This window comes from Salminus brasiliensis, chromosome 13, assembly GCF_030463535.1.
Source record: "Salminus brasiliensis chromosome 13, fSalBra1.hap2, whole genome shotgun sequence".
Classification (NCBI taxonomy): domain Eukaryota; kingdom Metazoa; phylum Chordata; class Actinopteri; order Characiformes; family Bryconidae; genus Salminus; species Salminus brasiliensis.
The window spans coordinates 12,430,969-12,455,535 of record NC_132890.1 but is presented as its reverse complement, the minus strand read 5'-3'; the positions used below and the strand labels follow the sequence as shown (position 1 = coordinate 12,455,535).

The 24,567-nt window shown below is 39.0% G+C and overlaps 3 protein-coding genes across 3 annotated transcripts; all 3 read left to right on the top strand.

Annotated features, from left to right (window-relative positions):
• The first annotated feature begins 98 nt into the window (after window positions 1–98).
• Window positions 99–7,191, top strand: got2a (glutamic-oxaloacetic transaminase 2a, mitochondrial). The gene is made up of 10 exons (XM_072695100.1): window positions 99–269; window positions 2,282–2,438; window positions 2,582–2,710; window positions 2,821–2,880; window positions 2,980–3,141; window positions 3,883–3,987; window positions 4,118–4,268; window positions 4,424–4,589; window positions 5,017–5,167; window positions 5,725–7,191. The coding sequence occupies exons 1-10, from the start codon at window positions 187–189 to the stop codon at window positions 5,845–5,847; spliced, it is 1,287 nt and encodes a 428-aa protein (XP_072551201.1). The 5' UTR covers window positions 99–186; the 3' UTR covers window positions 5,848–7,191.
• A 61-nt stretch (window positions 7,192–7,252) lies between these two features.
• LOC140574993 (C-signal) lies at window positions 7,253–12,240 on the top strand. Its single transcript, XM_072695101.1, has 6 exons — window positions 7,253–7,781; window positions 10,201–10,252; window positions 10,355–10,542; window positions 10,849–11,007; window positions 11,160–11,270; window positions 11,798–12,240. Exons 1-6 carry the CDS (start codon window positions 7,635–7,637, stop codon window positions 11,909–11,911), a joined length of 771 nt encoding a protein of 256 aa, XP_072551202.1. The 5' UTR covers window positions 7,253–7,634; the 3' UTR covers window positions 11,912–12,240.
• Window positions 12,241–13,753: 1,513 nt separating this feature from the next.
• Window positions 13,754–19,121, top strand: syt19 (synaptotagmin XIX). Its single transcript, XM_072695584.1, has 7 exons — window positions 13,754–13,852; window positions 14,801–14,996; window positions 15,114–15,184; window positions 16,999–17,397; window positions 17,786–17,905; window positions 18,053–18,164; window positions 18,656–19,121. Exons 2-7 carry the CDS (start codon window positions 14,822–14,824, stop codon window positions 18,961–18,963), a joined length of 1,185 nt encoding a protein of 394 aa, XP_072551685.1. The 5' UTR covers window positions 13,754–13,852; window positions 14,801–14,821; the 3' UTR covers window positions 18,964–19,121.
• The last annotated feature ends 5,446 nt before the right edge of the window (window positions 19,122–24,567 follow it).

The window sequence follows — 24,567 nt, the reverse complement described above, 5'->3', positions numbered from 1 at the left end:
CCCAGGGTAATAGTCAGTGGTGTTGAATGTGCTGTGATGGGGTTGTAGTAGCTCTCTTTATAGGTTCAGTGTCCTTGGCGGCGCTCTTTCTCTCCAACGTGGTCCATTTCACTAACGTTGCTGCTGCTGCTGCTCCTGTCCTCCTCCTCCTCCTCCTCCTCTGTTCAGTCCAACACAGTCGCAGCCATGGCCCTCCTGAAATCCAGCAAGATAATTTCAGCGGTCGGAGCTTATACTCCAGCTCTGGGAGTGTTGCCTCTCCGTGCGAGGTAAATTTGGGCTTTTTTAAAGTTGCTCCTGTTCAATCTCAGGTCGATAGCTCGTTGGCTAATTTCTGGTGTATGTAGCTAGCTAGCTACCTAGCATACCTCGCTAACGCTAGCATGGCGCATCCCTTAGTTTTAAGCTATGTTAGCTAAGTACTATCACACTTTTAGGCTTGTATGGTAAGAAGAACATTTCATGCTGTAATTTATATCTGTATTTAATGTAAGCAAGACCCCTGTCAGGTAGCGCTAGGTAGACCGCTAGCTACGTGCTATCTGTCAACTTGACATTTGAGCTCTTTCAGTATCACCTTGTCAAATAACTTAGCTAGCTAACATGTTTTTTCGGGTTAGCAGGCTGCTCGTTGTATAATACAGCCCGGCTAACCAATCCATCTTAGCTAACCTTAGGTACAATGGATAAATGAGAAGGTTAGCTGAAGCTAGCTGGTTAGCATGTTCAGCCGCAGGCCTCAGTCAACGGCTAGCTAGCGTTAGCTAGTGTGGCTATTCCAAGGTTGTTGCGTTTCTCAGGAGGTCTTGGTTTCCTGATGCAGGGTCAAACCGTCCAGAGCTTCTTTAGCTTCTTACAGGCACTCCAGCCAAGTCTACAGTTGTACGTGACATTAGATGCATAAGCTACAACTGGCTAGAATGGCATACTTTAACTTTATATATACACATTCACATTCATTCATTTTTTTATGGGCTACTCGGTGGTGCAAGTGAGAATAGAGGCCAGGGTCAGTCATGAGTTAACAAATATTTCCTCAGTCCTTTGGCCATTAAACCTGATACTGTATAAACGCTGGGTTCCAAAGTGCGGAGAGAGAGAGAGATCATCAGATCTGAGCACCCAACCTAATACGTGGATAATGTCTGTGATTTCCTCATCTAACCCTAGTAAGCAGTATTGCAACTTAAGCTTCAGATAAGGATAGATAGATAGATAATATATATAAAATATATATCAATCAAACACAGGTAGATACTGCATGTCTTACTGCAGGTATGCCCTGCAGAGCTTCAGAAAAAGTGGATACATCAATATCATGTTGCCTTCAGAAAGAAAGCATATTGCAAGAAAAAGCACACACAGCCATGTTACTTACTGTTTCTGTAACTGACAAACAGTAATAGAACTAATAATATAGTAATAGAGGGTCCGCAGCAAAATGGTTACGTATGCTAAGCCTAATGTGTGATTTGTAGACTACTTTAGAGTTGTAAATTCTTGCTCTTACATTTGGAGCAGAAGTCCTGTTTTATGTCTGTAGAGGGCTTGGCCCAGGGAGTGTCTTTAAAAGGCTTGTGATTGGCTCATGTTAGGAGGGTGGGAGCCGGATACCAAACTTCATTGGCTCAACCTAAAGTGAGTGGGGAGCAGATGACACTAGTCTCTGTTAAGGCTAGTCTTTTGTTGGAACTGCAACACTAATAACCAATGAATTGTTTGAGTAAATGTGCTTTGAACATTTGAGTAAAACATTAAAACCAAATCATGATGGAGTCTTTATTAATCCCTGAAAGAAGATTTGAAGTGTGCACTATGTAGATGATTGGTTTAACTTATTTTTACTTTCTAATGTTAGGGTTTTTTTGGGGGGGCTTTTGCCAAAAGACTGTAAATTTGAACACTACTGAGGTTCAGGTGACAAGCTAGCTTGAGCCTATTCTTGGGGTTCACCCCAGATGAATGCTGCACCAGCATACACGAGATGCAGGCTATATTTAAGTGCATTGAACTTCAGAAGTTGACAACACTCCAAATTCCACTGCGATCATTCAGTGAACGTGGCACTTGAGAGTATTCCAGTTCAGTTATGCAACCAGTGTTTGACCTTTTTTTTGTCTTCTCTTTAAAGTAGACCACTATAGTTAGACCTAGAGTATTATAGCATGTATAGTATAAAGTAGATTAGGTACAGTTTTAATGCATTTTTTTCTTATGTTTGTCATTAGGTTAATCAATGCAAAAATGCTTTGTAGTGAAATACTCTGCTTGTATTTTACAGCTCATGGTGGACAGAGGTACAGATGGGCCCACCTGACCCTATCTTGGGGGTTACCGAGGCTTTTAGGCGTGACACCAACCCCAAGAAGATGAATCTTGGAGTGGGAGCTTATCGTGATGACCAAGGCAAACCCTATGTCCTTTCCTGCGTCCGCAAGGTACAATTTCCATTGAGACATAAATGCTTTTTAATTGTCTTTAGAGTTGAACATTGATTTATATCAGGGCAATATTTGTAACAATACCTTTGGCACTGTTATTTAAGCTCAAATAAAAATAACTTTTGTGATGGTGTTTTCAGGCTGAGGCCCAGATTGCTGCTAAGAGCTTGGACAAAGAGTATCTTCCAATTGGTGGCCTGGGAGAGTTCACAAAGGCCTGTGCTCAACTGGCTCTTGGGCATGAAAATGAAGTTCTTAAGAGTGGCAGGGTAAGGAGAAGATCCTGACAGCTATATTAGATTATATTGAATGACTAAAAGTGTCTGGAAGAAGAGCTATTTGGGCTCACAGTGAATTAATTGTCCCTTTCTGTACACAGAGCATCACTGTCCAGACCATTTCAGGAACCGGTTCTCTGCGTGTTGGAGCCAATTTCCTGGTTGGTAATTTGTCATGCAGCAATTCATATATGGATTAAAGGAATAAGTATGGATATTGTGATTATTTTTTACTACTTCTCGCTTTTCTATCCCCACAGTCAAGATTCCACACTGCAGTTCGAGATGTGTACCTGCCTAAACCTTCTTGGGGCAACCATACACCCATCTTCAGGGATGCAGGCATGCAGCTGAAGGCATACACCTACTACGATCCAAAAACCTGTGGCTTCGACTTCAAGGGAGCACTTGATGACATCTCAGTAAGTTTTAGATGTTTGTTTTGGTAAATAAACAAATGTCAGAATATGCTAAAAAAAATCAAAAGCTGTTTTAGGGCAGTACAGTAAGGACATTATACACCATACATTTCTCAACAAAATTTCTCAGCTTTTTCCTCACAAAAGTAGACATTACTGTTTATTATAGATATTGAAAAAAATATTGACTCTGGCTACTATAGATGCTAGACATTATGTAGCACCCTAGCCCCTAAACTTTGGGATTCCCTGTGTGTATACCTTTGGAGCTGGTTCTGGTTTTAAGTATTTTCTGATTTGTTTTGTTCTACAAAAAAAAGCAGTGTTTACCATTGTTTGCACACATTTAATGTTAAATTACAAGCAGTAATTATGCAGATAGTCTTTTATGGAGAATATATAACACTTGTATATATTAAAACATAGAATGAATGACATTTTCCCACCAGATTATTAGTGCATTGACAAGTCGAATTGCATTAAAACCAAATGTGTTGTTGATAATTTATTCATCATATTTTTGTGTGTGGGCCAAAGAACATGTGCCTTGCTATGCAATACATAGTGTTCTCATTAAAAACAAGTGTTTGTTAGAGACTTCAATGAGTCATAATTATTAGGGTAGTCATAGTTAGTGTTTTTTATTTTTTTAAATCTATAAAAAAAAAAGAAGAAAAAAAAGGGGGGCCCTCCAGATCTACCAAACAACAGATGATCAAACTTAAACCTGGCTATCTCTCTTAGAAAATTCCTGAGAAGAGTGTGATTGTACTCCATGCGTGCGCTCACAACCCAACGGGAGTGGACCCAAGGCCAGAACAGTGGAAAGAGATGGCTAGTCTGATCAAGGTATTGTTTTTGCACTGTATCTGTATACTTAATATAATAAACAGAATTCCATTGGCCAAATGGATTTAATTGAATTGAGAAACAGTTGCAGTAGCTGTTTATCTTGTGTGCTTTTATTTCTCTCCCACAGAAAAGGAATTTGTTGGTGTTTTTCGACATGGCTTACCAGGGCTTTGCCAGTGGAGATATTGACCGGGACGCTTGGGCTGTGCGCCACTTCATCGAGCAAGGCCATAACATTGTTCTTTCACAGTCCTTTGCTAAGAACATGGGTCTGTATGGTGAGTGCTACATATATGGACACAGATTTGTAATTTAATGTAATGTAAATGATTGTGGAAAGAATGATTGGTCTGTTATGGTTTTCATACTAAGAAAGCAGACTTTGAAACTGCTTTATTTGTCATGTCCTGGGGGTGACTTGTGTGGTGGACAGGTGAGCGTGTTGGAGGCTTTACAATTGTGTGTAAGGATGCTGAGGAGGCCAAGCGTGTGGAGTCACAGCTAAAGATTCTCATCCGGCCAATCTACTCCAACCCTCCCATGAATGGAGCCCGCATTGCCTCAACCATCCTCAACTCGCCTGATCTCTACAAGGAATGGTTAGTCTGAAAAGCTTTACTTAAGCTCTTACATTTGTAGTAATGATTCTTTTCAGTCATATAAGGCCAGGCTTCTATCCTTTTAAAAGGGGGGAGAGAACTGTAAATCTAAAACCCACCCTAATATTTCAGTCTGATTCAAATCGATCACTGGAATCGTCGGAGACGACTGGAAATCGTATCAAAACAGTACAAATAGTTTGTAGCGTTTGGCTCAAATACTGCAGATTGTGCAGTTGTTCCTGCTATTATGCTTGTGCATATCTTTCATAGCAAGGATGGCTTCCTGCTTACATTAGTTATGGGAGAGGGTTAACTCCAAAGTCAGGGTTAAATCTTGGCCAATGACTGAGAGAGTCAAAACATATTAATTGTTTTTAAGAAGCTGGCCATAACGGTAACCTTTTGTTTTGTTTTGTTTTTATAGGCTGGTGGAGGTGAAAAGCATGGCTGACCGCATCATTAAGATGAGAGAGATGCTTGTCTCAAACCTCAAAACTGAGGGTTCCACTCACAACTGGCAGCATGTCACCGATCAGATTGGCATGTTTTGCTTCACTGGTCTCAAGCCTGAACAGGTTAGTCAGTAAAGTCTAGTGTCTGCCTTGATGGAAAACGGTAATTATTTGAGCAACTATTACTCGAAATTTGAAAATAGGTGTTTCATTGTGTGTGTGTGTATGTGTGTGTATGTGTGTGTATGTGTGTGTATGTGTGTGTATGTGTGTGTATGTGTGTGTGTATGTGTATGTGTGTGTGGCAAGGATGTACACAAATTGTAAAGGTACAGTTAAATTCATGGCAGTGTTGCTTGGCTACCTTTATGGTTGCCAAATAGTTTAATTTGCTGTATCTTTCAGTGGAGATTAAAGAACTACAACAAAAACAGAAGACCAACATGGAAAAAAAAGTGGCACATCTGCCAAACTTTAGAGAGATTCTAAATCTAGTAGCCACTTCAAAAGTCTTTTAAACAAAAAACCTTCAAACATAATGTTACCATTTTCATTCTGAAAGCCTAGTTTACTTGGTTTTGAATGCGTGTATTTTTTTGTATACAGATGCTGGCTAATTTGCCATTTAATAAAGAAATATTTTTTATTAAACTTTTTTTATGTTCTCCACTTGTTGGCAGGTTGAACGTCTGATTAAAGAATTCTCCATCTACATGACAAAGGATGGTCGTATCTCCATGGCGGGGGTGACCTCTGGAAATGTGGTGTACTTGGCACACGCCATCCATGCTGTCACCAAGTGAAGCCAGTGCCCCAATAGGGGTTGAAGACTGTAGTAGAAGTGGAAGAAAGGAAATATGAGTTGCACAGAAAAATTCATTTCATATAATTCATTTAGTTTCTCTTCTTGGGAGAAGTGAAATGTAGGAACTTACTGTATTTTTACAGCTCATCTTCATTATTGTTTACATTTGATGAGCCCCTTAAGCATTGGCAGACCCAAGACAAGTTTAATGATGGCACTTATCATGCATTTCCCTTTGATAAGAATAGTGTTAGCAGTGAAACTAAAGTGAGATTGTGCATAAAGTAATGTTCCCAAAGAGCACAACATGGTGGTAGTTATTTTTTCTAATTAAATAAATAAATAAGTACACCACTTGTAAATAAACTACTGAGCCCATTATCAGGAAAAGCAAACAGAAAACCTTAGGTGAGCACTTTCTTGAATACTTGTGATTTGTGGAAGTTAAAATCAGATGGAAAGGGTAAATGCTATTGCCCTTTTCATCAGATAGTTTCACTGTAAGAACAAATAATCGGTAATCTTGCTTTTTGTTCTTTGTCCAGGCAGTGTTAATGGGCATGATTGAATGTGATCCCAATAGAGAAAAGGCACTTTTCAGTGGAGACTGGAGCTATGGGGACAGGGTGGGCATTTGTGTGTTTCAGATGCGTTCTTTTGTGTGTAATTTATTGTAATGTCAAATCATGGTCACTACGCAGGTCTAGCTAGATGAAAATGTGTCATGCAGAGGGTGAAGCTTTCAATGCATTGTATTTATTTTTACACAAAGATGCATCCTTATTCTTACTAGGTGGGTGTGATTTATACCCTGCACTTAAATTATTATTGAATTGTAAATGCCAGTAGTCTCATTTTTAAAGAACATATAACCAATTGATCTAACCCCTGTTAAAACAGTCTTCAATGATTATAATAACTGGCTTATCTTTCAATTCTGGTGGGGAAATTTTTAATTTCTTGGCTCAGAAGTTGCCTTTAATCACTTCTACTATAACTGAAATGTCTTCAAGGGGCTTGGGACAGGCTGGGCACAGATTGGAAACAGAATTTTCTTTAGTCAGTTTTTTATTGTGACAAGTGTATTGATATGTCACTGACTGACCTATACATCTAAGCCATTTGTCTGTTGTCAGGAGGTTGAATGCATGATTTGTGACGTTTTCATAGTTTATAAATAGTAATCAATGGTGGAGAATATTTTGTTCGTTTGGTTCTCTTCATTCCTAAAGCAGACAGATCAGTCCCCAGATTTTCAATAGCTTGTCAATCATGTCAGCAAATAAAATGTTTCAACTCCTGTACTGTATACAGTAAGCAAATAAAGGTGAGCTTAAAAATATATCAGTACCACTTTTTTTTCTGGTAAAGGGACAAACTTAATAACTACCGTGATTAGTGGCCCTCTGGGACAAATTTGCCTTTTTTATATGGCTCGTCAGCTTTAGCAGAATGTACTTGATTTATGACTTCTTAATCATGATTGCTTTCTAATGAAAAGTCTCTATCCAGACTCCACTGACTTTTTTTGTTGTTAAATCATATTACTGTTTATGTACTGTCTCTTTAGCAGATTTTAAGGAGAGGTTGAGCAGACGAGTCAGCTTTGTGCAGATCCTCTTTAGGTCAGGGCAGCCTTAACAGCTTAGCTAGGCTAACTAATCCCTCCCCCCACCCCCTTTCATGTGACACTCGGTGTGGGACATAGACCCAGATGGCGCGGTCAATACTGACGGATATCATCCTCCCATTTCTATAGAATAGACCAGTGTTTTCATTACCATCATGAGTAGCGCGTTTAAAAACTGCAAAAGTGTACTGATAACTGGAGCTAACCGAGGCCTCGGTTTACAGTTAGTCGAAAGCTTAGTGACTGGAAGCTTTTCTCCTGGAAAGATAATCGCTACGGCGAGGAGTCCGGCCAATGCCAAGGTAAAGTAACAGCTAGACTCTGCTGTAACGGACCACACTGTCACGTTTCTATAATATTACTGTTTACAACACGATAAAGACCCCTTTTCTCTCCATAGTGCATATCCCAGCCGCTTATTGTGGGCAGAGTCTATTTCAGTCCCAGCTGACCCTTTTGACGTTGAACTATGCGTTCTTCCGGTTAAGGCAGGGTAAAGGGTATCACAGTGCACAATAGCAATAGCGCAGTTTTCGGAAAGGGGTTGGCCGGAATAGCTCCGTGAAATGAGTTGCTGGAAAGTCATGTGACTTTTCCGGCAAAATAAAAGCCAGCTTGTAAAATCATATATTCTGGTTATATGGTTATCGAAAATGATTATAGCGGCATGATGAGGAAAAAGTTAAATTCGTTGGCTCGAGTGGCTTTTTACTATTACCCTTACTATTTTTATAACTACTGTTAATTCTCAAATTTGACTGAAATTTGACTCATTTTTTTTTTATTTTGAGTTGAATAATGAAAGCACTTCAGCCACGCTGCTTAAGCCCCGCCTTCTCTCTGACACTAATGGTCTACTTGTACCTGCGTCTACATGCAGCCACTGGTCAAACTGGTGACTTTTTAATTTTATTCATGTATTTCTTATACTTGGCATAAAAAGAAAATAATGTAAAAGATATTTCTTTGCTTTTCTATTATTTTACTTGATAGGCTGAAACTGAAAGGAGATCATTTGATCATGCAGGCTATTAAGCCTGTCTCGTAGTCTTGGTAAATGATAAATGTTTGTGTATTAATGTTCATTAACAAATTTGATTGGACCTGCTTTTTTAGAGATATTTAACTCCCTCCTACTCTCACACATATACAAGGCCATGGCCAACATCTTAGGCCTACTTGTATCCCCCTGGCATCCTAACCACAATGTGAAGCTTTAAGAAATTTGACATTATGAATAAAAATAGATCATTCAACCACTGACACCATACATTCTTTTAGAATAGGAAAAAGCTGTGAGTTTCTGAGAATATTGCGATTTTTTGACTAGTGTGGCTGAGAAATACAATTTTATGGTCACTTGTTTAATATAATCTTTATCGGGACACACAAATGTTTAATAAAAGTGTCTCTCAGCCACCGTCACCATGTTTTATACTAGGCGAATACACAAAATCAGTGGATTTTGGACATTTTGGCTGTAATGTCTGTACTAAAACTAGTGTTGCTGGGAAATACAGTTTTACGCTGACACTTTATGAATAGAATTTGACACAGGACACATAAATCTTTAATAAAAATGGCATTATGAAGGAAAATTTACAGCTTTCAGCCACTGGTACCATATTTTATACTAGGAGAAAACAGAAAATCAGTGGATTTCAGACATTTTGGCTTTAATGCCTGTACTAAAAATACACACGTGGACAAAATTGTTGGTACCCCTCGATTAATGAAAGAAAAACCCACAATGGTCACAGAAATAACTTGAATCTGACAAAAGTAATAATAAATAAAATTCTATAAAAATGAACTATTGAAAATCCAACATGATTTTGAACCATACTTCAACAGTGATTTGAAACGGATTTGATTTATTTGAGGTTCAGTGTTTTGACACATTGCTTTAAAGTAAATAAAAAAAAAGAACACATAGACACGTGACTGTCTCAAAAAAAGTTTAATTACTTCGCACTGTTTCGAAACATTTCCCCACGTTTCGGGAAGTGTAAGCTTCTGATCTGAGTTCATAAAGTTTTGATCCAAATTGTGAGTTGTGAAATCTTATCTCTGATCCCAAAACTGTGGTTGCTGTCAACATGCCACATGACAACATTGTCATGCTCTCACACAAATAAAAGTCACACTGTTTCTTTATTATATTATATATTTTATTCTTTATTACTATTATTTGCTTATTATTTTACAATTCACAGCCATTTCTATATCACAATCATGAAAACACACTTCCTTTGCTTTAAACAGAGGTTCGTTATTCTAATGGGCCACCAGATGTCACAGTGGTGCAATATTTTGAACGTTTCACAAGATTAAATCTTTTTCTGAATCATTTGTTTCATTAGCTTCGATCTCTCAAAAGCCCCGCTTACCCCATCTCTACATGCTGCAGCATCACAGAGGAAGCCCCTATGCTGAGAAGAACTAAAACCCCTGACTGTGTGGAAGTGATGTTGTTCTTGAAATTAAAAGCCCTGTTTTTTTTTCACTTATTTGAATAATTACTAAGACTGATGAGTGCAGGATACACAAATACTTTGGTGTAGGTTTCTGTATTATTGTTCAAGTTGAAAGTACATTCATGATTGTATTGTTAAGTTGCTCAGACGCTAGAGTGGGTACACTTGTTTCTGGACATTTGTTCATGACATATCCTATGAAAAGTCAGATTTGTGAAACCTTGTTTTACATTTATTTTAACAGGAATTACAGACCCTGGCAGAAAAACATTCAAAGATACACATTATCACACTTGGTGAGTTCTGGAAAAGCTCTTAATCTTTTGTCCTGAAGATCTGAATGTTTGTTATTGACTGTAACTAAATGCTGTTAACCTCACTTATTACCAACTGTCTAGATGTTGTCAGTCAAGAGAGCATAGAGAAGGCTGCTGTGGAGGTGGATCAGATTGTGCAGGAGGACGGTCTCAGTTGTCTCATCAACAATGCAGGAATCAATGTTGTCGCTAATTTTGAAACCGTAACAGCTGAGAAGATGCTGGAGAACTTCCATACTAATTCTGTAGCTCCCCTCATGATCACCAAGGTTTGACATCCTTACTTTAAAACATTTGCTAAATGTACATATAGCAGAAAGGTTACCATCCTCCTACATATTGTCTCACACTTTGGATCAGTTTTGTCTTCACTTTGTTTTCCTTGGCTGAACACATACACAGCAGTGGAACCAGTCAGGGCTGGGTTTCCTGAAAGCAACCTAACACAAGGGTGATTGTTAAATGGTAGAGCGAACATCACACTGCTTTCTCTAGGGGTTTAATGATTATTAACACTAAGATGCTTTTGGGAAGCTGGGTCCTGACTAATTTTGATGCTTGTTGTTGTCTGCCAGGCCATGCTTCCAATGTTAAAGCGGGCCGCAGCCAGAGGAACTGGCATGGGCATACACAGAGCAGCAGTCATCAACATGACCTCTCTCCTGGGCTCAGTGGAGCTCAACTGGGGTGAACGTGCCAACAACTTCAAATGGTATCCATACAGAACATCAAAGGTGTGAGTGCCTTACCTTCTAATGTTTCACACAAATGAATGCTTTTGTATGATTAAAATAGGCTCCAAGTATCAAATAGGCTACTCATCCAATGCTAGTTTGTGTTGGGCAACCTTAAGTTAACAAGCTGTTTTGTTTGGCTCCTGCAACAGAGTGCACTGAACATGATCACTAGATGTACAGCGGTGGACCTGGAGGCGGATGGAATCCTCTGCATGGCCATCCATCCTGGCTGGGTGCGCACTGATATGGGTGGACAGCAGGTAAGCCCTATCGTCCACTGCTCAGTGTAATGAGGGTTTGAAATTTACAGTCGAGTCTTTTGTAGTGTACAAAACATCTGTCTGTGTGTCAGCATGTTTAATAGTCTTTATGAGACTTGTTGGCATTGTAGGTTAGTTATTGATTTCTTATTCCAAACCAAAGTTCATTCAAATACGAAATCTGTGTTTCTTAGGGACATGATAACACTGTATAATATTATATAGATTATATAGATTATAGTATATTATAGCAAATCAACATTGTTATTCAAGTGACAACTGTTCACTTTCTGACAAAGATTCAGAATGCTGACCAGTCAAAAGCGGTCATACTCTAAATAGATACCTTACCAAATACCACCAGTACTAGTAGGTACCGCCGCTGCAGTCAAGCCAGTTAGAATAATAACAGCAAAACTGAACAAATTCCAGTCTAAACCATATGTATCATATAAATGAACTTTTATTAGGTAACAAATGTAACAAGAGTTGATTTTTTACTTTTTATTTGATTGTTTCTTCTTCAGGCACCGCTGAGCACAGAAGAGAGTATCACCTCTGTCTTGAATGTGATTGGTGGATTATCTGAGAAGGACCACGGCTCATTTCTGCATTACACGGGTGAACCTCTGCCCTGGTGATGCTGCCAAGGACTGGCAACTTTGCAGCGTTACATGTTGTTGTTGACTGATGGTGACAAGTCTATAGCACTTACTCTTTTGATAAGTTCTTAGAGAAATAAAATAGGAAAAAAATACCTCTACCTATTAACTCTAACTGTTGAACACTATGCATAACCTACAAAAATCTACCTAAATTCTGTCTGAAAGCAATGTATGTGTATTACTGCTTCCAGTACAAGTGTTCTTTTGAGCTGAGGTTATTGTTTCTCATAAATGTTAAAGATTGGTGTGGAAAAGGTACAGTGTTCTATTCAGAGACATAAGAGTATTAAATAATGTTTTATGTGGCAAGTGTGTACTGTTGTTTTGCATATGATGTGTGTACTGAACATCATTGTCATATGTGCACATGTTCACTAGCAAACAAACCTAAAACCAACAAGACACTTCCTTGTGTTGGTCTCCGGTTTGTTTTCTGACCCACTGTTCATATGTATAGCCCAGGACAAAAGTCCCTTTTTGTAGTCATTCACTTTTCTTATTTCTAGTCTAAACATTTGTAAAATGTTTAAAAAGATATGTCTAGAGAGATATTTATTAGGTGATTATATTGTCGCTGTTCCACAAAAATCATGTACACTATATGGACTAAATATTGGGACACCTGTTCATTAATTTTGTTTTCCTAAATCAAGGCTATTAAAAAGAGTTAATCCTGCCTCTACTGTCCAGGGACAGCTTTCTACTAGATTTTGGAGGATTGCTGTTTGAATGTGACTGCATTCATTAACCCTGCCTCCACTGCCTCACCTCATCCTAAAAGAGAGAACACAGAGCATACAGTTCCACTGCTCCACAACTCAATCTTGGGGGACTTTATACCCATCTAGCCCTCCGCCTTGCATTAGGCATGGTGCCAATAGTTTCATGTTAATCTACTCCAGAGAGTCAGTAGTCAGTAGTTTTCTACGACGACTAGGCAAGCTCTGTGTGTGTGCATTTAAACATCTGTGTCAGCATTAAGTGCAACCTAAAGTGGGTGAATGCTTTCTTTTGAAGGGGTGTCCACAAACATTTGAGCATATAGTGTACCTCTGTTTTTGCCACTTTTCACTTTTTGACTATTTAAATCTGTCCAGTTGTCCTTTACATGGTACATGATGAATTGACCAGTAGAAATGCTCTAAATGGCCTGGAATCAAATCTTTTTACATTGATTTTTCTGGAAAGTTTTCTGGAGAAACTCACAATTTGTGCCATACACAGTTTTTTTTTGTTTTTTTTTTTACTCATAATGATGTTAAAACCCATTTTGGTATGCAAAAGAACCCTTCAACCAGGCAAACAACCATCTCATTCTTTGAGTGTCCATGGTTCTAATAAAACCATTGCCTTTACTAAAGAATCTTTGAAAACCCATTTCTTTATGAGTATAGCAATCAGTGTTTACTTTATCTGAAGTGGCATGAAATAAAGTACCAAAAGAAAAAAAGAACATTGTAAAATGTTGATATTTACATAATTTACATAGACAATTACACAGCCTATTTTTTAGTAACTCAAGATATATGTTAAAAATAGTACTTTCATTTCATTCAATGTATAAACAAAGAGAAGCTACAGGAGCTCTGGAGACTTCACTAATCTTGAGAGCTGGCTATTTGGATACTGTAGTGTGATAAATGCACAGCATTTGCAAAGGCAGAACAGTCAGGTTGTAAAGAAGAGTTACTTTGTGTTGAAGCGGTTTCAGCAGGGTGTCTTAGTGTGCGCATCATCTGTTTTGTTATGAATAAGGGAGGAAGCACACTGACAATGAGGCTGCATAAGAAAGTGCCTTGACTGGTTTTCACTTGTGTTTACTGATCATCTGTCAGCTGATGTCCTCAGAAAGTCTACCTGAAGACTGAAGATGGACGCAGACTAAAGCCAAAATAAGGTTCTGATTCTTAAAAAAAGGTAAGGGTTTGATCTTTCATTGTCATCAGTTAAGTCTATTTTCCTCAGCTAAGTGAAAGAAAGAAAATGTTCAGTGATCTTAATGTGACCAAGCCAGAAGTTGAATAAAGGTTATATAGTAATGAATGGGGCTCTCTAGCTGCTTGCTGGATTCAGGTAGTAAAGTTTAGGAAATATTCTGATTGATTAAGAGGAATTCCATAGACCTTTTTTTTTTTCATTTGATGATATTAATTATTTAAGATATGAAGAAAGCTATTCAGAGTGGTTTGATGTGAAATGCTCAGTTTAGGAGAAACTATGTTTACTGTGTGACAGGAATCAGACGTCTGGAGCATTTCAAACATTTGAAAGTTAAAGTCTAACAAAATAAACAAGATAACTATGCCTAATGTATTTGTAGAGTATTATTATCCATACAGTGTACCCAGTTAACATGTCCATGTGGGGCCCATATGGGTAGCCAAACTGAAAACCAGAATGTTTTTACCTCGGTTTTCATGTTGGCCGTACATATGGATGCCCACCAGGTTCAGTGATGGAACTAGGAGTGGTTATACACTGTACATGGAAACTAGATGGGACCCATGTGAGAGGGTGGGCTGTAACAATGGGGCCCAGTAACAAAGTATGTGCATACCCACTGAAATCCACCTAGCACACGTCCAAATGAGCATGTTGGCAGGCTAGTAACTTCCTGTTTTGTCCATTTCTTTTTTATTCATTCATGGTGAAGGTGTAATTTTAGCCTAAACTTTTAAAATCAATTTATGGTGGAAGTGTACAGGTGTACAAAATGCAGTACAGGTGTATTGCAGTGAAGCTACCCCTAAGTGCCCTTATCTCTCAAGTGCCAGCCCTGCACTGTATATTACTGCCTGTCATTTGAATAACAAGCAATAGCCAATCAGTTAATCTAACAGACAGCATTTGCTTCTTTGTCCACAGGGCTGTAAATGGCAGGGCAACATGTCTTTGCCAGCTCCTTTAGAGAACTCATTCTGGGACATCCATATACCGCTTTCGCAGGAGGTGAAGTACAGTATTTTAGGGATTTCTGTGACTCTCCTATTCGTTGCCCTCTGCATTCTGTTATGGCAAATATACAGATACTGTACAGAGCTTCCCGTTCCCAAACAACCTGGTACGTTTAAGCAGAAGTAACACAAGGCATGAAAAGTAACAATACAAAATCTGCATGTAACTGTAACTATACAAACTGAAATAGCTATGAACCTTGAAGTATAACATTTCTTTGCAGTTAATCTCTCAGTGGTAGATGGACAGTCTAATGAGAACCTTCAAAATAACTCCCCAACACCCTACTACAAGGTGAGATCCCATGTCTAATAATAGGCTGTCTGTGTGGCTTGTATCATTACACACAGCTATTTCTATATGCACTTTGTTTTACTATGTAAATAAGTCATTCTACACTTGGTGAGTCTCTGGCTCATGTTCATCCTTACTCTGACTTAGATTAAACAAGATGTGTTTAATTTGTGAGTGGGTGTTTTATAGCTTGCTGGCCATTAGGTCTGAGACTTTGATACATGGTGGACAATAACACAAATTTGTGTAAACAAATGTTTGAAGTCACAAGTTTGCTTCATAATTTTTGTACTGGACCTAATGTAGCTCAGTTTAAGACCAATTAGCACTGCTTATAAGGGGGGGAGGTGAATCTCTCATTCAAACAATGCGATACACATTGTAATATGTAAAATAAGATACAACACAAAAACATTACAGTAAAACACTTATTGTTTGACATTGTTATATAAACTTCCTCATGTTCCTCAGGTTCCTGGAATACTGTAAATGTCCTCTATAAACTCCTTAACGCAGCAAGACATATTACACTCAAAAGTGTATTATTTAGTAACTACAGGGAATTCTGTAGAAACTAGTGGGGCTAATCTTTGGTAATAGAAGTTTGTATTAACAAATCGACGGGCCATAGACTTTTTAAGCTGTTGAAACAAGAACAAAATTACAACTGAAACATGACTGATACTACTACTTGCTTTAGTTGTGTAACTTACCGTTGTCCATTATAGATAACATTCTAACACACAGTGTCATACAAAAGTTTGTTTTGTTGGGCACAAAATGGGCAACATTTCTGTTACTATCAATTGCTAAGTTAGTAGAACATTAACTGCTGAACACAATGAGCACTAAATAACATTTTATACTACATTAGTGTATTATTATTATTATTATTAGTGTATTATTAGTGTATGTTTTGTACAATTTTAGAGTGAAAAAAGGAAAGGAGCAGCATGCAAAGGTTTGGACAGCCTGAGAGATTTGAGCTCTCATAACTTTTATGGCTTTCTGACCTTATTTAGCTTGTTCTTCATAGATTTCTAAGCTTTATGAATACCCAACTCCTGAAACCTTGTCCATTGGCTCCTCTAAGCTTGTAGGCTTGCTTTAAAGGCAAATGTCTAGAGTGGTGGAGCGCTATTCTACTGTGCAGCAACACCAGCACAAATATAACCTTCATGGAATAGTCATCAGAAGAACACCTTCCCTGCATCCTCATTACAAAATTCAGTGTCAGACGTTTTCAAAGCAACATCCAAACATGCCTGATGCATTTGGAAAACAAGTCCTGTGGAATGAGGAAATTAAAACATTTTGTCTGCAATGAGCAAGGGTACACTATATGTCCAAATGAATGTGGACACTCCTGCCAATAAATGCATTCATCTACTTTAAGTTGCATTTATTGCTGACACAGATGTGCAAAAGCACACAAATACACACACAGCTTGTCTATTCCCTATAAAGTATTGCCAATAGAATAGGACTCTCTGGAGCAGCTAAACATGAACCAATAGGCATCAGCATTGAGCTGTGGAGCAGTGGAAATGCATCCAATGTCTTTAGGATGAGTTGAAGAGTTGGGGGGTGAGTGACCTCACATTTAACTTGTTGTTGAATTCAATCAAGTACTCACAGGTATGTTCCAAAATCTAGTAGAAAGCCTTCTAGGACAGTAGAGACAGTTACTCCAACAAAAGCAGAATAAACTCTTCTTAAAACTCTTGATTTCAATGAAGGAAAAGGTGTCCCAATACTTTTAATACTTTTTAAAATAACTGTTTTGCTTTATCTTCCTGTTCTTCCTCTCGTAGCTGGAGTCCCGTCATGATGAGGCAGAGCGGCTGAGTCGCTGTCTGTCCCGCAGCTCTGACCTGGCCAGCAGCACGGACAGTCTGGGGGAGGTGGACGAGGAGCGTGTGCAGGGCACTCTGCGCTTCTCGCTTTTCTACGACCAACTTCAGTCACGTCTGGTGGTGACAGTACTGGAGGCCAGAGACTTGGCAATGCGGGAGTTCAGCCGTAGCGCCGACCCTTTTGTCCGCCTGCGCCTGATGTGGACCTCTAAGGAGGACGACGAGCAGCGGCTGAGCTGTGTGCTGCAGGAGTGGCAGACGCGACTGGTGAAGGACAGCTGTAATCCCATGTTCGGAGATCAGTTCTTCTGCACGCTGCCTGAGGAGGACGTGCCCAGGGTCACTGTCCGTTTGGAGGTGAGGAGGGTGCCTGCTGGGCTGCCTGCTGCCATACTGCGGGTTATAAGGTCAGGCTACAGGCTTCCCAGGATCCACGAGTAATTGACGCACCGCAACAAAACGACCCACCCACCAAATACCAGACCATCTTTTTAATCTGCTTTACTTTTAAACATATAAAAATGCGTTGATGCCAGTGATTCACTTGATTCACCCCACCAAAAGTGAGACTGATCTGAGAACGATTCAGTGAAGAGCGAAGAGCGAGGGCCTTATTTGGATGCCATAAAATCATATAAATTTCCTTGTAACTCAGCAAGGAGTGAATGTATTGTTTCTGTGATGCTTTATTATTATTATTATTATTATTATTATTATTGCTGTCCTATATATTTTTCACTTCCAGGTCAGAGATTTTGATAAGTTCTCTAGACATGGCATCCTGGGGGAGGTCCGAACACCTCTTAACAGTCTAAACATTGTGTACCCCTTGGAAATAATGGAGGACTTACAACAACCAAAGAAAGTGAGTCGTTTCACTGGGAAAGAGAGATTATAGCAAAGAAAAGAAAAAGTCTGGTCTGATAATGCAGGCCATGGTTAAGTGAGCAACACAATACACCTGTTGTAACTTATGTAAAATCCAAGTATCTGTACTCTTTTGTAATTGTAGGATGCTGTTGGAGAGGTTCTTCTGTCTTTGAAATACATGCCCACATCTCAGAGGCTGGAAGTTGGAATCCTGAAGATCAGGACCATTTTCCGGTCCAGTAAAGCAGAGAGAGGTAAGCTATTTGTGCAAAAACACAAATTTGCAAAGAAACGCATTCTCAAAAACTTCCCACAGCTGCTGTTATTCATTAACTTACTCAAATGAATGTAGTTTTTCAAAAGCACAGATACATGTTGGACTTTGGTTTGTAGTTTGTTTTCTTTAGAGCACAGACCACAGATTGTTTTATAACTCACTGTAGCCTACAATCTGCCCCCCCCCCCCCCCCCCCCCCCCATTATTGTATGAACATCTGTTGCTGAGTTGACTGCTTGGTTTATGTGAAATTTGATTAGTATTGAGAAAAGCAAGCTTTATTACAGCAAATTGTCCTATGAAGTAAACGGTTACATGGTGTCCTGTGGTATCTAGTATATATATTAGCCCCCCCCCCCCCCAAAGATGTTCTGACCCTCCCCTTAAGATATATATATATATATATATATATAGGCGCTGACTTTGGACTTCAGGATTGCAATGTCTTTTGGTGTACCTGTTTTGCAGTGCTCTATGCCAGAACCAGCGTCCTGTGCAATCAGTGTAAAATTCGACATCAGAGGACACCAGAGAAGGTTCGCTGGGATGTAACAGTCTTCAACGAGGTCATGATCTTTGTGCTGCCGGACACACAGATAAGAGAGTGCTCCATCACGGTGTCCATCTATGAGATGCGTCCTGGGAAGAAGTCTTCTAAGCGCCTGATAGGTCAGGTCTTTTTGGGGAAGGGGAAAACCATAGAGGATGAACACTGGAAGCTCATGATGCGGTCACTTCGACAGCCAGTGGCCAAATGGCATTTACTCTTCCTATAAAAACAGCTGACCCAGGCTGATGATCATAAACCAAGGTTCGGGGTTTTCAAATTCAGGACCTGGAAGGCCGCAGTCGAACACTGTATGGTGATTTCTTTGTTAGACTAAACCGATTCTGACCAGTTTTGCAGCATCTGTGATGGATCTCCCTGCCATAAATGATCCTGGACTCAAAACATAACGGACAATACTCTTTGTTGTGCAATAAAAAAATTTGGTAATAATTTCTCTTCTTAACAGTGCTAATTGCAGCAGAGCATGGAATAGGGGTTGCAGCCAGCACAATAGGCTGTTGTTTTCTATTTCCATACATTTGTGGCAAGTGCTGAATCTGAAAAGACAGGAGACACTATGGCCTTCAGACAATTTCTGGATTAAAGTTACTGTTACTGGGAATTAGCTTGGGCTTCCTCACTGATTCTCTTTTAGGCTGGTATTTTGTCATTGCTTCCCTAAATCATGCAGGTAACCATCTTAAGCTTCCATTTTAGTGCTCTTTGCCATTCATGGGATTCAATTTGTATCCACAAGATGGCTCTCTACTACTAAATATAATCTGAGTTCTGTGGGCATGACATGATTTTCTTTTCTAAATAGTAATAACAACGGTAATATGACAAATCCATTTGTGATGACTGTAAACAATTGGCAAATTGGTTATTTTTAATACAGTGGTTGAAACCACAACACTGAAATAATTTGTGAAACTGTTGTGTGTAGAGAAATGGACAGAGAGCACAGAAAGTAATCATTTATATCCCTATCTGCTATTTGCAGTATTTTATTCCCCACATTTTCAGCATATAACACTCCATACAAAATAGCAATTATAGGTAATGTTAATAAAAATTACCTATGTTTATGGCAATGAAACTAGATGCTAGATGCAGTGTTGTAATGCTGGTAGAGCAGCACGGTGAAGCTGTTCCCGCTGGTCATTTAGCTCAGTCACACTAGTGAGATGATTGACCAGACTGCTCACACTGGTCATGTTGTATGATGGTCACGCTGGTCATTCCAACTTGGTGCCGCATGTTTTTTCTTACTGTGTTTAGCAATACACGCGGTAGATCTACTAAAAATACATTTAAAGCCGGTAACACATTCAAGAAAAAACTCATTTACTTTGCATTCTAATTGTTTATATATAATAAATACTTGACAAGGCCTAATGTAAATACCAAATAGATAAACCCTAACTAGTTAGCTACAGTATATGCCTAGTTGGTCATTCATGTTCAAAACCACAAAGCCAATAAGCTCATGTGGGGCTCACATGGATGGAATCTAGGCTGGGTGGTTTCCAAGTGGCTCTAAATGGGTTTTTTACATGCCTTTTTACTGGGACTCAGTTAGGCTTCCCCTTGGGCCCCATTGTTACAGCCCTCCTTGATCTTACATGGGTCTTATCTAGGCCCTGTATGCGGTGTACAACCCAAATGGGGCCCATGTATAACCCCTCCTGGTCCCATCACTGACCCTGGTGGGGATCCATATGTGCAGCAAATGTAACACCCAAGGACAAAACTTTCTGGTTCCCAGTATGTACTATTTCATAGTGTAGCAGTGGATCCTTTGACATACCGGCCATTTGTGTTACCCTCCTACATGCCAAACCTGGACTTCAGAGAAAGGGAATTCCTGATTCTTATAGATTTCTGCAGAATTCATTTAAAGAAGTAATCAGGGTGTTTTGATGCAAAATGCTCAGTTCTAGAGAAACACAGTCTGAATTGTTCACATCAGTGCAGATAAGGTTTAATGTGAGTTAACATAAGTTTAATGCTAATGTTTTCAGATTTCTTTGCACAAATTCTTTATAAATCCTTCATCAATTTCAAGCATCTGTTTATCACTGGTTGTCACGAATATTTCCATCAGCAGAGGGCTCTGCTGCACTGTATTGGTCCATTAAAACGACTCCAAGGTGTGGCAGAGAGGCGTTCAGTCTTTAGCCGTCTGGTTGCAACATCCTCTTTTGATGTAAAGTTGTTGATCTTAAGAATTAACTCTGGGAGACTAAATGACTGATAAGGTTTTACCCATATCAGAAATGACCAAGGCTGACCAGATGTGGGCACTTGCTGATCAAGGCCGTTCCCACGTCTCTAACTACACAAGCCTTATTAGGACACCATACGAAGGAGAGCTTTAGAATGCCAAAGGTTTGGAAAAGAGAATTATTCTTCCACTTCGTGTTTCCTTTTGTCTATGGCGCAGCTCTTTTTCATGGACAGGTGTGAGAGATGAATGATTTAGAGACATTCTTAGGATTCTTCACATCTTTGGTATAGATAGTACTGAAAGCATGAAACATCTAGCAGTGTGTGTTTAACATAAGATACACAGACCATCCTAAAATGAACCAAAGGTCTGCTTTTTTTTTTTAAATCTGGTCTTTTATCAAATTGAATGTTTCCATTTTGAGTCACACAGTTTTCACAAAACCATACAGTATAGTATTATACAATCATTCTGTAATCATTCTGTTTGTTCTTGCTGATGTGTAACGGAATTGGCTCTTGCTGATGAATGCTGGCAAGAAAAGGGATTCTTGCACTGGCCTAAAAAAACAGTCATTGCATGATCACTATCCTGGACACAGACTAATCCTACTGTTCGGCTATGGTGAGTTTTCAGTGGAAAATTACAGTACGCAGTGCTTAGTCCAGGGGTTGGGTCTATTATGCTTCTTGAATCCCTTCTTATCAGATTAACTTTAGCACATCAGTTGTTCCTGCATCCACACACTTTTGCTTTCCTGTTGCCTCTAATTTAGGTCATACACCTATCTCCTCTCCCTTGTACCTCAGGAGTTGACTTGAACTGTAGAGAAAGACAGGGTTATCCTTGGTATTTGGTAAAATGGGTGACATATTATAAAAACCTCACTTTTTCAGTACTCTCACACATATTTGGGTATATGTGTGACTTCTAACTCACAAACTGTGAAATAAGACACAAAAAGCAAACATTTTGTGTGCTGCCTTGTTAAAAAACATCCACACTGTTCAAATTTGGCTTGTCTTCATACGTCACAAGCAGTTTCATTAGAATTATACCACATGCCCCTGAGGGTAAAGCTTTTCAGGTTGTATGGTGCACTTTTTGGGTTAGTTTAAAAATACATTACGAACAGAAAAAAATTAGACTGCAGACTGGTGAAAATGACAACTGCCTCCTGAGTGTATATCAATTCTGATTTGAGTAACTGGAAACATAAGCACTGGAAACGGCAGACTACAGCGGAGAGAGAGAGAGATAGAAATGTGAACTCAAGGTGAAGTAAAATAAAAACGAATTCATATAAGCCAGTGCAGAAGAGTCAAAAAAAGGTGTGGAGGCAGGACGAGCGGTGGCTCCTTATCTGTTTAGACAGAAAAATGTGTACTGTAGGGCTTGATACTAAAACTAAAAGCTTTAAATGTATTAGGCAAGTACATGCACTTCATTACTGTGCTTAAGGTGATTGTATCTGTACTTTATTAAGAGTCTTTTACTTTCACTTGGCTTCATTAAAAAGGGAAATACAAAACCTTTTTTCCTTTCTGCTGCATGTGCCAAGAAAGAAAACTGCATTATCTGAAAGAGAATGTGATGTTTTTCTAATTACAGCTAATTTAGACCACAAAATGCATTATCCAGCAATTCTGGATTCAAAATCAGGCTACATTTGCTATATAAACAGAGGCTGAATTTACAAAAGTAAAAGAAATTCTTCTTAGATGTGCTTTTTTACCTTTATACTTGTGAAAACAAATAGAATATATTATTATTCTTTAAAAAGCTACTTAAGTCTTTTCTCTTTAAAATATTCTAAGAACAATTGGTATTATTATTAAAATATGCTCTATAATATTTTTCTAACCCTGTAGACTCACACTTGTCTAAGACTGTAAGTTCAGAAGTTAAACCTTTAAAATGCAGTTTCAGTAGTCAAATTACTATAATTAATGTATAATTTAATAAGATTAAAAGTTTGTTTGAAGTACTGGGTGTTTACATACGAAATAAAATGGCTTTCCGATGTCAAGTCACTGTTTTTCCACAGGATTTTTTCGTTTTGGTCCTTTTTTTGGTTGTTTTGTTCTGTTCTTCCGTCATTTTGCCATTAACTATTAATTGAACGATCATAAGAAAATAATAAAGACGCATTTAACAGAAAATTTAGGAACTTTTTAGGAATTTAGGATCTCCTTATTTCTTACATTTGCTGATTCATAAAGTCAGATTCATGGTGTGTTATTAGATCACAGAATTGTTCAAAGCTATGCTCTTATTATATTGATGGATCCCATTGTCCTTGTAAATGACCCAAATCCCAAATAAGAAAATCTGTCATAATGTCAGAATCTACATGAAAACTGCATAAGTGGGTTTGAAGAAGATTTTTTAAGAAGGCCCTGTCTGTCAGTGTTAGATGCATCTAAAGATTCTTTGTATTTTATATAGGAAAGCTTCTGTAGATTAATCTCCTGATTGGGCTAGTTTTTTTCTCTCCTTTATTATCCAGTTCTGTGTCTGCTGATTTCAGCCCACTACTAATACTGAATACTGAATCAGTGTGATTTCTGATGTATTGTGTTGTGTAGGTTATGTAATGTGACAGGAACATGTCAAATATTTTCCTGTGATGCTCTGTCCCAAAAGCTTGGGACATTAAGTGCTGATCTGAGTTTAGTGCAATTTAGAGTAACATAAGGATATAATGCATAGCATTTCAGGAGGTTGAGGAAAGGGATAAACAAAAAAGGACATATCACTCTTCCTCTCTGTGGCATTAAGCACTGTGATGAAGCCTTGGGTTTGAGCAGATGATGTTCAGGATCCTCTCTGTTTCCTGGCCACCTGTATGTGTGTTGTGTGTGTGTGTGAGAGAGGGTGTGTGTGTTTTAATCCTTAGAGTGATTTAGCTGTGCTGAAATCCTTCCAGATCTTCCCTTTTGGCATCCTTTAGATGGACGGATATGCCAAAACACCTCCCCCTCTTCCATGCAACACAAAATGAAAAACCTTCCCTGGCCAGCAGCAACTCCCTGGCAGCCGTCTCTCTCTGGCACCCTCCTAGATTTCTAGCTTAAGCGGCTGCAACATTGTACTTGCAATATCCTCTAAGTGTCTCTTCTGAGCAAAAGTTATGGCTTTAATTATTTCACCTGCTATTCATCACTGGATGGTGGCAGAACAGGACTGCAGTAAGGGAAATAAAAGAACTTGAAGGGGGGGTTACCAGAACCAGAGTGATTAGGACAGAAGGCTGTTGCTGCAGTAGAGGCCCAGGCTTGGTTTCAGCCTCCATGAGTTCTGCAGTAGCATTTCCACACTTTACTGTGGAGTTTGTTTGTTCTCCCAAACCAGACGGACATATCCCTGCTTATGATGCAGATTTGATCATGATTGAACCAAATCAAACTGATTTCAAATCAGTCTAAATTATCTCTCTTCAATTAGCTTAATGAAAATGAGAGCGATATTCAAATCCCAGGTCATGCTGCCTGCCATCAGCAGCCGGAGCTTGAGAGAGCAACCCTCTTGGGTTGGGAGATGGCTCTCCTTCTCCCCACATCAATTCAGTTAGCCTTCTTTGTAGAGGAACTTTCTAAC